Source organism: Pleurodeles waltl, chromosome 4_1 (assembly GCF_031143425.1).
Source record: "Pleurodeles waltl isolate 20211129_DDA chromosome 4_1, aPleWal1.hap1.20221129, whole genome shotgun sequence".
Classification (NCBI taxonomy): domain Eukaryota; kingdom Metazoa; phylum Chordata; class Amphibia; order Caudata; family Salamandridae; genus Pleurodeles; species Pleurodeles waltl.
This window is the reverse complement of record NC_090442.1, coordinates 636868717-636882676: the sequence shown is the minus strand read 5'-3', so window position 1 is coordinate 636882676 and position 13960 is coordinate 636868717. Positions and strand designations below refer to the sequence as shown.

The following is a 13960-nucleotide window of genomic DNA, read 5'->3' as shown; positions in this document are numbered from 1 at the left end:
CGAAATGTTGTTTTGGTTTCGATGCCATCTGTAGTCGTCTTGTGCGTCGATCCCTTAAAGTCTTCTTGGATCGAAACGCTCGGCAGGCCTCACAAGTATCCTCTCTGTGTTCGGGCGATAAACACAGGTTACAGACCCGATGCTGGTCTGTATAAGGATACTTGGCGTGACACTTGGGACAGAAGCGGAAGGGGGTCCGGTCCATCAGTCTTCGACGACGGGTGTGGTCGGGCCAACCAGGCCTCGGTGAAGTGCGGAAGCCCTGAAGGGCCGCCGAAGCGGTCTTGTTGTCCGTGCCGATGTGATGAAACTAAACCGGTCCCAAACTTAAACAATACCGACGATTTTCGATGATTTTCTAAGTTTCCCGATTCGAACTATGGAGCGAAGAGGAACACATCCGAACCCGATGGCGGAAAGAAAACAATCTAAAATGGAGTCGACGCCCATGCGCAATGGAGCCGAAAGGGAGGAGTCACTCGGTCCCGTGACTCGAAAAGACTTCTTCGAAGAAAAACAACTTGTAACACTCCGAGCCCAACACTAGATGGCAGGAACAGTGCACAGGATGTGTATCTGCAGCTACACATGCCATCGAACATATATATATATATATATATATATATATATATGTCACCAGTTCTCTTGCAGTTGCAGCTTTCGTCTTGAAAGCAATGCACATACTTCAACTGATGCGTTTCACCTGTAGCTTTTTGGCAGTAATAAAAAAGTCAAGTAACTCTTGTGATTATGTTTCTGTTAGAAAAGGATATCTGACTGGAGAGATGAAATGCACTTTTGCTGGGTGGTAGTGAGGGAATCGGAGGAGGAGGGAGTGGGAGAACCAATAATGATTGTTGCACTGGGCGCTAGTGGCACTAAAGACTGTGACGATTGGTATGTGACAAGGTGATGTAATTTTTGTGTCTTATTTGACTGTCTTGAGAGAACATGCTGATTGAGGGAAGAAGCAAAGGTAAGGTGACCCCTACTGTTGCAGGTACCACACATGCATACACCCACCAGCAATGTTTTGACTGTCGACATAGGCTAGAGTTTTAGAGCGACAGTTTAGCCAGTAGCAGAGATGGCCTCTCGTTGGATGACTGCTGCTCAAACCCTAATTTGGGTTATAGAGGACAGCTCTGATGTAGGATTAGAGACAGAGACAGCAGATACTGAGAAAGAATCTGAAGGATAGGGCAATGGCGAAGACTCTGGGAGTGATGTTTCTGTCAGAGGTGTCCCATTCGATATCTCCTTTTCCAGTGATTATGAGGGAGGTGACGAGAACAGTCACGCTGTCCCTTCTCAAGCACAGTCTGTGTAGCGGGACAATAGCGGGTTAGCCCAACCCAGAGAGCAGGTGCATGCAGCGGCAAGCACAGAGAGAGTGCTCTCTTGGGAGCTCCCCTATTTAGTTCAGCCCCAAATTCCACCCCCGAAATCGTATTGTGGAGACATCAAAATTATCTATCACAAAACAAACTGGTTTTGTAAGGCAGGCACCTGGGTTTTTGGTCCTGGGCTCGGCGGCCATATAGGGAAAAATACCAAACCCATACATTTCTGGAAACTAGACATCCGGGGGAGTCCACAGAGGTGTGACGTGTGTGGATTCCCCAAAGTTTTCTTACCCAGAATACCCTGCAAATCTTAAATGTTGAATAAAAACTCTTTTTTCTTGCATTTCTGTCACAAAAACTACAGGAATATGCTGGGATCCACAAAATTCCTACCACCCAGTGTTTCCCCACCTGTCCTGATAAAAACGCTACCCCACTTGAGTGCCTGTACCTAGTGCCTGCGTCAGGAACGGATCACACCAGGGTCAACAGTTGCCCTCATGTAAGGACCAACATTGACCGTTGTGTAATCTATTCCTGTTGCGGGCACTAGGCCTACCCACACAAGTAAGGTACCAATTTTATTGGGAGACTTGGGGTTACACTGGGTGGAAGGACATTTGTGGCTCCTCTCAGGTTCCAGAACTTTCTGTCGCCGAAATGTGAGGAAAAGGTGTATTTTTGCCAAATTGGGAGGTTTGCAAAGGATTCTGAGTAACAGAACCTGGTGAGAGCCCCACAAGTCACTCCATCTTGGATTCCCCTAGGTGTTTAGTTTTCAAAAATGCACAGGTTTGGTAGGTTTCCTTAGGTGCCGGCTGAGCTAGAGGCCAAAATCCACAGCTAGGCACTTTGCAAAAAACAGCTCTGTTTACTTTGGGAAAATGTGATGTGTCCATGTTGTGTTTTGGGGCATTTCCTGTCGTGGGCACTAGGCCTACCCACAAAGGTGAGGTACCATTTTTATCGGGAGACTTGGAGGAACGCTGGGCAGAGGGAAATTTGTGGCTTCTCTCAGATTCCAGAACTTTCTGTCACCGAAATGTGAGGAAAAGGTGTTTTTTTGCCAAATATTGAGGTTTACAAAGGATTCCGGGTAACAGAACCTGGTGAGAGCCCTACAAGTCACCACATCTTTGATTCCCCTAGGTGTTTAGTTTTAAAAAATGCACAGGTTTGGTAGGTTTCCTTAGGTGCCGGCTGAGCTAGAGGCCAAAATCCACAGCTAGGCACTTTCCAAAAAACACGTCTGTTTTCAATGTAAAAATGTGATGTTTTCAAGTTGCGTTTCCTTCCTCGGGCATTAGGCCTACCCACGCACGTGAGGTACCATTTTTTATCAGGAGACTTGGGGAACACAGAATAGCAGAACAAGTGTTATTGCCCCTTGTCTTTCTCTACATTTTTTCCTTCCAAATGTAAGCTAGTGTGTAAAAAAGACATCTATTTGAGAAATGCCCTGTAATTCACATGCTACTATGGCCACCCCCGAATTCAGAGATGTGGAAATAACCACTGCTTCTCAACACCTTATCTTGCGCCCATTTTGGAAATACAAAGGTTTCCTTGATACTTATTTTTCACTCTTTATATTTCAACACATGAATTGCTGTATACCGGGTATAGAATGAAAACCTATTGCAAGGTGCAGCTCATTTATTGGCTCTGGGTACCTAGGAATCTTGATGAACCTACAAGCCCTATTAATCCTCACAACCAGAAGAGTCCAGCAGACGTAACGGTATATTGCTTTAAAAAAATCTGACATCGCAGGAAAAAGTTACAGATTAAAACATGGAGAAAAATGGCTGTTTTGTTACCTCAATTTCAATATTATTTTAGCTGTTATTTTCTGTAGGAATACCTTGTAGGATCTACACAAATGACCCCTTGATGAATTCAGAATTCTGTCTACTTTTCAGAAATGTCTAGCTGTCCGGGATCCAACATTGATTTCACACCCATTCCTGTCACTAACTGGAAGGAGGCTGAAAGCACAAAAAAAATAGTAAAAATGGGGTATGTCCCAGTAAAATGCCAAAATTGTGTTGAAAAATGTGTTTTTCTGATTCAAGTCTGCCTGTTCCTGAAAGCTGGGAAGATGATGATTTTAGCACCGCAAACCCTTTGTTGATGCCCTTTTCAGGGAAAAAAACACAAGCCTTCTTCTGCAGCCCTCTTTCCCCCATTTGTTAAAAAAACGAATTTTTCGCTCTATTTTGGCTCATTTCTTTGTTTCTTCCAGGGGAACCCACAAACTTTGGGTACCTTTAGAATCCCTCGGATGTTGGAAAAAAGGACTCAAATTCGACGTGGATAGCTTATGTGGACAAGAAGTTAAGAAGGCCTAAGTGCGAACTACCCCAAATAGCCAAAAAAGGGCTCAGCACGGGGGTGGGAGGGAATTGAAGAAGGCCCAGCAGCTAAGGGGTTAAGGCATCACTGAGAAGTGAGAATAAGTGACATATCAGGATCAAAAGCAGAATCAATTTCAAATGGGGGAATGACCCCATGGCCTGAGGGTGCCCAGAACACTGCCCATATCCCAACAGTGGGAGTGATGGTCCAAAGAAGGCTTGTGCTTCTGTTTCTTATGTTTTTTTTTATTTCCTGGACTTCGAAGATGAGCAGTGGCAAGATCAGCCCCAGGAATGAGAGAAGCTTTGCGCCTTCTACCATTCCTTCGTAGTTTGGCAACAGCAAATTTGGCTTTGTAGTTGCAGGTGGCCTTTTTATTTATTTTCGAACAGCATTTGCAATACCACGAGTTATGCCTGTAGTCAAGGCACCAGAGACAGGCAATGTGGGTGCCTGTTGTCCTTCTAGCAAAGCTTAACCCCTGTGGTCTTTGGAGGCAACATGACCTTTGCACGCTGAAAGACAAATATGAGGGAAAGAAAAAAACTGTCAATCTGACAGGTTTCGATGCACTGCAGTTCCATATCAGAACATGCAAAAATGAATGAACTGACATTAGTGCACAGAGCTGGTAAAGTTCTAGTTGCTCCAACGTCATAAATGAGGCTGGACAGATCTGGTGCTGAGCCGCAATATGCTACCTCCCGCCACACGAGGGAACTCCTATAAAAACTTTCCTGATCCAGTTTGGCACATGGGGAAATTCACAAGCGAGGATTCTGCAGTTCTAAGTGTCTATAAGAAATATATTTGTTACCATTGACCAATACTGGTTCACCACGGGCATTTCAGATATCTGCAGATGTTTTTGGGATGCAAACATCTTCAAAATACCAATCTTCTTGAAGGCATACATTCTTAATCAAGATTTGTAAAGAGTCACTCACCAAGTGTCTTAATAATCAGGCAGTACAATTTAGTGCAGAAGCATCAAGGAAAAGGTATTGCAAAGTGCAACAGGTATCTTTCTGCACAGAGCTGAAACTAGATGCGAAAACTTTAGCTCAATAATTACTGGCCTTAAACCAAGGCTGAGGACCACCTGGTAAAAGCTTGACTATGAGTATTGGGAATGGAATAAGATAATGATCTGTTCAAAATACAACTATTCAATCCTCCACACTGATTTCAGAGAAGAAGGGCGTAATGAGATTCAGTGTGTGGCACGCCCTGTTAGCAGACAGCATGAATGATAATTAACCCATGTTTCTTACCGGTTAATAATAGCCAGAATGTCTGTTTTAAAAGACTGAGATTTTAGTTTTGTGGCAACATTAGATCTGCATTATGATGACATGTAAATGAAGTGAGAAGGCTTTTAAGTTGGAAAAATATACATCAAGAACATTATTTGATTGGTTTCATCAGACGATAACCAAGTACCTTCCAGATCACTGTGTGCCACGTTGCATGCTGCAACAATGTTCCATGAGCTCCAACAGTGGAAAATAATGTCTGCCCTGCACTTTTTCTCACTGCTGGTCGCGGATCCACACAGAGTTCCCCAAGTTTGGCATAGAGACACAGCCAAAGGCAGTCAAATGGCGGTGCTGGGTGGAACGGCCGATTTAGAGTCACTCCTTTTTCTTCAGCTTGCTTCTGTTGTAACTCCTCGTCCCAGTTCAACTCTTTTTCGATAGTTTCACCTCTTTGGAAGAAGTAATCAGAAATATTCCACTGTAAAAGAAAAAGTAATGTAGATCGTTATTGTCGGCATTAGTGTTCCTTGAATAAAAAAACAGAGTTAGGATATGTTTTCAGTTTATGGGACGAAAATTATGTTAGAAAGCATTTAAAAAACTTTTATGAATGGGGCTGCTCTGCTGAAGCTTTCATTACCATATTTACCTCAGCCATAGAGTACAATGTCTTAGCGAATGAGCCAGAATATCTCCACGGAAGGGATCTCCTCTCATAACCATTTGAGAAAAATGGGTGAAAAAGCATTATATATATATATATATATATATATATATATACACATATATATTTTTATTTATTTTACCTAGGACCATGTTTCCATAGGAAAAGCATTTTTTTGGCTTGCCTATATCTTTGGCACTGTTTGATGAATCTTCATGAAATGTTCCCAAAAAAGTGTTGCAGGATTCTTATTGCGCATGGAAAGTTTTGGGGCGATTCATCAAGCGGAGGCCAAGAAAAATGGGGTTCGATACAGAATGCATTTCCCATGTAAATTTCTATAGGATTCTTCAGGCATGACTACAGGCCGAACCACTGGACAGAATTACAACAAATTTGGCAGAAAGCTATCTGTCGGTATGCAGATTATGCTTTCATTTATTTGGTATGAATTTGTTCAGTAGTTTTTGAGATATTGAAGGGAAGATACATTTGTATATCTCTGGCCATGAATAATTCTCGATTGTTTAGGGAATATGTGTGCGAAAAGAAGCGTTGCAATCAGCTGCCGCCATTTTATTTCATGGGACACGGACCCTGTGGCTCAAAATCGAAATTGAAAGTGGCATAAGGGGTCCGGGTGAGGGTACCCTGACCACAGGGGTGTGATATAGCTGTGTTTTAGGTGCATATTATGGGTTTAGAATAATTTTGCGTCACCATGCGCGATATTAGTGAAAATGTGCAATTGTTTTTACAAATATGGAAAAATTTCAAGGAAAAACTTTCGTAGTTTGGACTCTTGCTCTGGGCAAGACTGCTGGTTTAAGGATGACAGTACTTTTGTTTGTAGGTGACTGCGTCTGTAGGAAGTTGGCTCTGTATGTACTATTTCCAAGTAAGAAATAGCATGCACAGAGTCCAAGGGTTCCCCTTAGAGGTAAGATGGTGGCAAAAAGATAATTCTAATGCTCTATTTTGTGGTACTGTGGTCGAGCAGTAGGCTTATCAGAGGGTAGTGTTAAGCATTTGTTGTACACACACAGGCAATAAATGGGGAACACACACTCAAAGACAATTCCAGGCCAATAGGTTTTTATATAGAAAAATATATTTTCTTAGTTTATTTTAAGAACCACAGGTTCAAGATTTACAAACAATACTTTAAATGAAAGGTATTTCACTTAGGAACTTTGAATTAGCAAAATAGCATATACAGTTTTCACACAAATGGCAAATAGCTATTTTAAAACTGGACACAGTGCAATTTTCAACAGTTCCTGGGGGAGGTAAGTGTTTGTTAGTTTTGCAGGTAAGTAAACCACCTACAGGGTTCAAAGTTGGGTCCAAGGTAGCCCACTGTTGGGGGTTCAGGGCAACCCAAAAGTTACCACACCAACAGCTCAGGGCCGGTCAGGTGCAGAGGTCAAAGTGGTGCCCAAAATGCATAGGCTTCAATGGAGAAGGGGGTGCCCCGGTTCCAGTCTGCCAGCAGGTAAGTACCCGCGTCTTCAGAGGGCAGACCAGGGGGGTTTTGTAGGGCACTGGGGGGACACAAGTCAGCACAAAAAGTACACCCTCAACAGCACGGGGGCGGCTGGGTGCAGTGTGCAAACAGGCGTCGGGTTTGCAATGTAGTTCAATTGGAGACCTAGGGGTCTCTTCAGTGATGCAGGCAGGCAAAGGAGGGGCTCCTCGGGGTAGCCACCACCTGGGCAAGGGAGAGGGCCACCTGGGGGCCCCTCCTGCACTGGAGGTCGGATCCTTCAGGTCCTGGGGGCTGCGGTGCAGTGTCCTTACCAGGCGTCGGGTTCTTAGAAGCAGGCAGTCGCAGTCAGGGGGGAGCCTCCGGATTCCCTCTGCAGGCGTCGCTCTGGGGGATCAGAGGGGTCAACTCTGGCTACTCACGGGCTCGCAGTCGCCGGGGGGGGGTCCTCCCTGTAGCGTTGGTTCTCCACAAGTCGAGCCGGGGGCGTCGGGTGCAGAGTGCAAAGTCTCACGCTTCCGGCGGGAAACGTGTGTTCTTTAAAAGTTGCTTCCTTGTTGCAAAGATGCTTCTTCCTTGGAGCAGAGCCGATGTCCTCTGGAGTTCTTGGTCCTTCTAGATGCAGGGTAGTCCTCTGAGGCTTCAGAGGTCGCTGGACCCTGGGGAACGCATCGCTGGAGCAGTTCTTTTGAAGTGGGGAGACAGGCCGGTAGAGCTGGGGCCAAAGCAGTTGGTGTCTCCGTCTTCTCTGCAGTTTTTTCAGCTCAGCAGTCCTTTTTCGTCTTAGGTTGCAGGAATCTAGTTACCTAGGTTCTGGGAGCCCCTAAATGCTCGATTTAGGGGTGTGTTTAGGTCTGGGGGGTTAGTAGCCAATGGCTACTAGCCCTGAGGGTGGCTACACCCTCTTTGTGCCTCCTCCCTGAGGGGAGGGGGGCACATCCCTAATCCTATTGGGGGAATCCTCCATCTGCAAGATGAAGGATTTCTAAAATTCAGAGTCACCTCAGCTCAGGACACCTTAGGGGCTGTCCTGACTGGCCAGTGACTCCTCCTTGTTTTTCTCATATTCTCCTCCGGCCTTGCGCCATAAGTGGGGCCGTGGCCGGAAGGGGCGGGCAACTCCACTAGCTGGAGTGCCCTGGGGTGCTGTAACAAAGGGGGTGAGCCTTTGAGGCTCACCGCCAGGTGTTACAGTTCCTGCAGGGGGAAGTGAGATGCACCTCCACCCAGTACAGGCTTTGTTACTAGCCACAGAGTGACAAAGGCACTCTCCCCATGTGGCCAGCAACATGTCTGGTGTGTGGCAGGCTGCTAAAACTAGTCAGCCCACACTGGTAGTCGGGTATGGTTTCAGGGGGCATCTCTAAGATGCCCTCTGGGGTGTATTTCACAATAAAATGTACACTGGCATCAGTGTGCATTTATTGTGCTGAGAAGTTTGATACCAAACTTCCCAGTTTTCAGTGTAGCCATTATGGTGCTGTGGAGTTCGTGCATGACAGACTCCCAGACAATATACTCTTATGGCTACCTGCACTTACAATGTATAAGGTTTTGCTTAGACACTGTAGGGGCATAGTGCTCATGCACTTATGCCCTCACCTATGGTATAGTGCACCCTGCCTTAGAGCTGTAAGGCCTGCTAGAGGGGTGACTTATCTATACCTATAGGCAGTGTGAGGTTGGCATGGCACCCTGAGGGGAGTGCCATGTCGACTTAGTCATTTTATCCCCACCAGCACACACAAGCTGGCAAGCAGTGTGTCTGTGCTCAGTGAGGGGTCTCCAGGGTGGCATAAGACATGCTGCAGCCCTTAGAGACCTTCCCTGGCTTCAGGGCCCTTGGTACCAGGGGTACCAGTTACAAGGGACTTACCTGGATGCCAGGGTGTGCCAATTGTGGAAACAAAGGTACAGGTTAGAGAAAGAACACTGGTGCTGGGGCCTGGTTAGCAGGCCTCAGCACACTTTCAAATCATAACTTGCCATCAGCAAAGGCAAAAAGTCAGGGGGTAACCATGCCAAGGAGGCATTTCCTTACAGCGTCTTTCCTACAACAAGTCGCAACTGTTATCCCAACCTTACCGGCTCACTAGCAGCACCTCACCCGAAACGCAATAGTTAAAGGTGATTTATGGCAGCCGTTTACGCATGGACTCGAAAATAAGACATCTCAGGGATTGTCGTGATTACCCTTTTCTCACAGATATATTATGTCTCATACAAACACAGGCAATGACACAGATGCAGTAAAGTTATAATAGCTTTTTATTCAACATAACTGCAATTTGCGATAAGTTGCATGGACTGCAATGATTAGAATAATGAATATAGCAAGTAACAGTATTGTGAAGACAAGAGTCTTTGTTACGAAGACCCCCACCATTTTGCAATACATAGAAAAGATATACGAGATGTAAGATACCCTACTATCCTAAAAAAAAAAAAGGCCTAACCTCCTACCTAAAGGAGAGCTGGGTTCGTTAAACCTAATCTGCCAATGCCATGTCCATGAGAGGAGCCCCCAACCTTCGTTACCTTGGAATGAGGTCTCTATCTCAGACTCCGCAGGGACACGAAGACTGGGTCAGCATCAAGATGACTGCAGCATCGGTATCAGCGATGGTGGCGATGCCCTCTGGTCGGAATCCCTCTGATTATCTGTCTAAAGTGTGATGTATTTATACAGATCTACAAGGTCCCCTGACGTAGGTGTATTCCTAAACAATAGATAACAGGCATCCTTGGGACGGCAATTAATATCAACAATCCCTCGAAAGTATAGAGAGTGGAAATCCCTAAGTGTGAACACCTACTGTTTGTTTGTCTTTGGTGCTTGATCTTGACGCCTTGGCACGGTGACACTGATAATGTAACTCATAACAAGTGGCCTAACTATAAAAAAAGGCATCCATCTTAGAAGAAATAAATAATTAAATGGGCTAAGGCAGAGCAAGCTAAGTAGGTTAAAAGTCACTAGGTGACGGGGGCACGAGTCTACAAGCCAGAGGCTAAGCTAACTCCTGCTATCCCATTAAAACGAACTAGGATTCACGGCACCCTCCCCATTGCAGTAACAGGTATGATGAAGGTACAGGAACCCAAAAGCTAAAATATTGCTCCTGAACTAAAAGCTAAATGCTAAAAGAAGCCAAAAATGCATTTGCATGTGTTAAAAATATGTTAAAACAAATCTGTTAAAAAATACATACAGAGATGTTAACGTCAACTATGACAAGTACAGCGTGCAACAGCAAATGTCTATGTAATTGCATAATTTGGAATAGGGAATGGCAAGTCAATTCATCAAATTATGTGTTATACGCATGATCTTGAAGAATGTCATTGAAGTCACCAGTCAAGGATCTAAAAAATGAGTCAACATCGTCCGAAGTTAAGTCTAGTGCTGGGCGGACAAACGGATCTACAGAGCAGAAGTGAGCCGTATTTCCTGGTGCATCGATACTTGTTGCAGTGTACTCATCCATGGTATATCTCACAATGGAAGGCTCATAGGTGGCTTGGCGGAGCAACCTTAGTCTCAAGGGGCATGACCGTGTATGAACCCTCATCGGGGACATCAGCAGTTCGTGGTCCACAGGATATGTCGGTGCAACAGCAAGACAGACCGTAGGCAGATGTTCAAAGAGACACCATATGCAGCGGAAGACTGGTTGTACACACCAGAGAAGTGGCCGAAATGACAACGACCAGTCAAGCTCCAGTTCCACCAGCAAAGGTGCACCGAAGACCCGAACCATGCGCTCACGGCACAGTGGAGTTGGCGGGAGCGGCTCCATTGCTCTGTGTTGCTGGAAAGAAACAACCACTGCGAATCAGAAGAAATAGCAGTAGTAGTCCGCCAATTAAAGCCAAAATAATTGGAAAGCCACCAAACACACTTGAAAAGAGAGAATGGATGGCTGACAAGATGACTCCGAAGACAGTCTGGAAGATGGACACGAAACCAGACCCGACAGCCTTAAAGAAATGAACAATCCCAGTGGTGCTTGAAGCATTGAATATTCTGGATACCAGCTCTCCAAAGTGTTTGGGGAAATTGTTATTTAAAAGGGATTGTATCTCGGCTGATGATCTCGAAATCTGGAGAGAATACGTCTCTTTTGCGGATGTCAAGGCAACCTGTTTCTGAAACAACAGTGCCTTTAGCCTACTCAGCTTGTCATAGTTCACACTGATAGTATCTATGTGGGGCCAAATGTCAGATACTTTTATCTCTCGTGTGGGGGGAAACAAAACATGTCCACAACACGTAACGACCTTCGTCACCGAGATTGCATAGGCAATTCCAGGTCGCATGCCGCAACAGCTTTGATCATTCAGTACCACTTAACTTCCATTGGAAAGTACATGAAACACTGGACGAATCAAGGGGACGGGAGTACCCTTCAGAAAACAGGCCAAATTCGCGACCCCCACATTGCAAAGACTGTGAAGGGACACCTGTTTGCATATCAAAGAACAACGAACAGCAGTCTCACATTCACTTCCGCTAAGAAAGACCTCCCTTTCACCGTTCAGACATCTATAATCAAAGGGCAACTCCCACTCTTCCTTAATAAAGCTATCTCCTAGCTGCTCATATCGTCCCACTGCAAGGTGTTTCAGGCAGCTCGAGAAAGGAAAGGTAAGAATCAGTAAATTAATAATGCCGTGTAGGAGCCAGATAGTTGAAGGACTCTCTGCTACCGTGAAGGGCAACTTATCTAATTTCTCTACTTGAAGCAGGGTGAAGGTAGCCTCCCTTTTAGCCATTGTCTCTTGTTCCCTGGAAAAATTAAAAGCAGTGAAGAATTCACTCCCATTAATGTACCTCCAAGGAATGTAGCCACTTTTCAGTATCTGTAATGTCCAACCCAGCTGCATGATGGAACGTAGCTGTGTTTGCCCATGATATAACCGGGACAAGTCAGTCTGAGTGATATCAATAGCAGACAACACTATATTCGATAGGGAATAAATCCTGTTGGACAGCGTGTTCATGCCATTGTCGACCACAGCTAATGTTTTTTCCAAATTTTCCTTATCTAGTTGCCTTAAACGCGCAGCAGCCTCAATCTGGGAAAGTTTCCAAATTTCATTGTACATAGCATATAAAAACCGTTTCGAACGCTGTTTTCTAGGACCTAGCAGAAAATCCTGTAAGTCTATATTGTCAGAAAGAGTGTTCAGGTGTTTCTTAACCGCTGTTAATGTGTTTGTTTTCACCCATTGCTGGCACAGCTTACCCACACTGTATGCTGTAACTATACCTGTAAGTTTACCTGATATAAAGCGAGGGTCAGGCCTGTTTATTGAAAAACCCCCTGAAGAGTTCAAGAAACGCCTTTGACACTCATTAGTGTCGGTGGGCCATACCAACCACCCGCCGGGACTGGAAAGTGAAGAATTATAGGTACCAGCCTTAACCATTGCATCTAGCCTGTACTCTGTGATATTAAGGAAGTGTTGCCAATTTTTAAATTTTTCTGGAGTAGGGATACTGGGCTTATTTAGATCTTTAATTTTTGCTAACCCCAGACAGGATGTCTGCTCAATAGTGTCATTTAAGAAAATCATTTGCACAGGAATCAGGCATGCTCGAAACAAAGCCTCCCTACCCTGTATCTGCCAATCTTGTGTTCCCCAAACACTTTTCAAGTCAATAGTGCTCTTCCAATGTTCGTAACCCTCAATCGAGAGCCGGGAAATAAAGGGATCTGAATAAATCAGTTTTGGATCCGTTAGCAAAATTTTCCTAATTTGTGCCAGAGGTATTTTAAAATAATACAACTCTGCTTTTTTTGTATCATGCCCAGAAAAGTATGTAAATTTATCGCTATAATACTTTGGACTCCCCACCTGTGGTGTCGAACAGCGTTTCCACTGTGTGTAGTTCAAGAGAGGCCTATATCTAGTGGCACGGTGTAGGTAGTGATGTCCCCAATTGTTATAGCAGAACATTTCCCCATAATTCATTGTATAATCATATACATCATCACTTTCTAAAGCGGAATAGTCCTTCATTTCAGTTAGCATGTAATCAACTGTTTGGACATCCCAATCATCAGAGACAACATTAGGTGTAATAACATCAGACATTGACATTTTGAACACGTATGGTATTTTAATAATCTCTGTAGGCCGGTATATATCGACTGGAACTTTGTCCAACACAATCCCATCAGTAATTGGTATTGCTGTAATATTTACAGGGGACAAATCTCTTCGGACCTTATGTGAAGAATGATGTGGTGTTAAAATTTTATCAACAGGCTCCACTGAGGAGCGATCAGGAATATAGTGACCATTTATAAGCAAAAAGAAAACAGTCACAAAACAAATCCATAAAAATAATGCAATAAATGTCAAACAGAACCATAGATAGTTCCATGGGTAGATCAAATAGTTCTTTTTAAGCCATCGATACAGCTTACTACTTTTTGAAATGTTGTCAATCACTGTAGAGGATGAATCCGAAGAAAAATCATCAATGTCAACGAAATAGCCAGAGGTAGTCTCTGCAAACACAGGAGCCGGTATATTCTGATCCACCGCACGTGGAGGCTCTTGATAGACAACGTCATTAGTCGTGGAAGTGTTCGCGTAAAATACAGCCAAATCTTGAAGCGGGTGGTCACTGAAGATGTGACTGGAACCAACAAAAGTTCATTTTCCGCCCTCCCCATGGTCGAGGAAGTGTCTGGAACAGCAGTCAACATAGTTGCATAGTCAGTAGTAATGATGTTTATCCTACTATGTAGATGGATGTCCTGTTGGGTAGTGAGAGGGGATCGGGAACCACCCAAGGGACCTCCTGGTCTACTGTGAAGGATCGGCCACATGA

The 13960-nt window shown here is 44.6% G+C and overlaps 1 protein-coding gene across 1 annotated transcript in view; it reads right to left on the bottom strand.

Annotated features, from left to right (window-relative positions):
- The window catches only part of MON2 (MON2 homolog, regulator of endosome-to-Golgi trafficking), a 775721-nt gene that overhangs the window by 245741 nt on the left and 516020 nt on the right, over nt 1–13960 (bottom strand). The window contains 1 exon segment of the mRNA XM_069229077.1: nt 5148–5441. Within this exon segment, the coding sequence (XP_069085178.1) occupies nt 5148–5441 (294 nt within the window).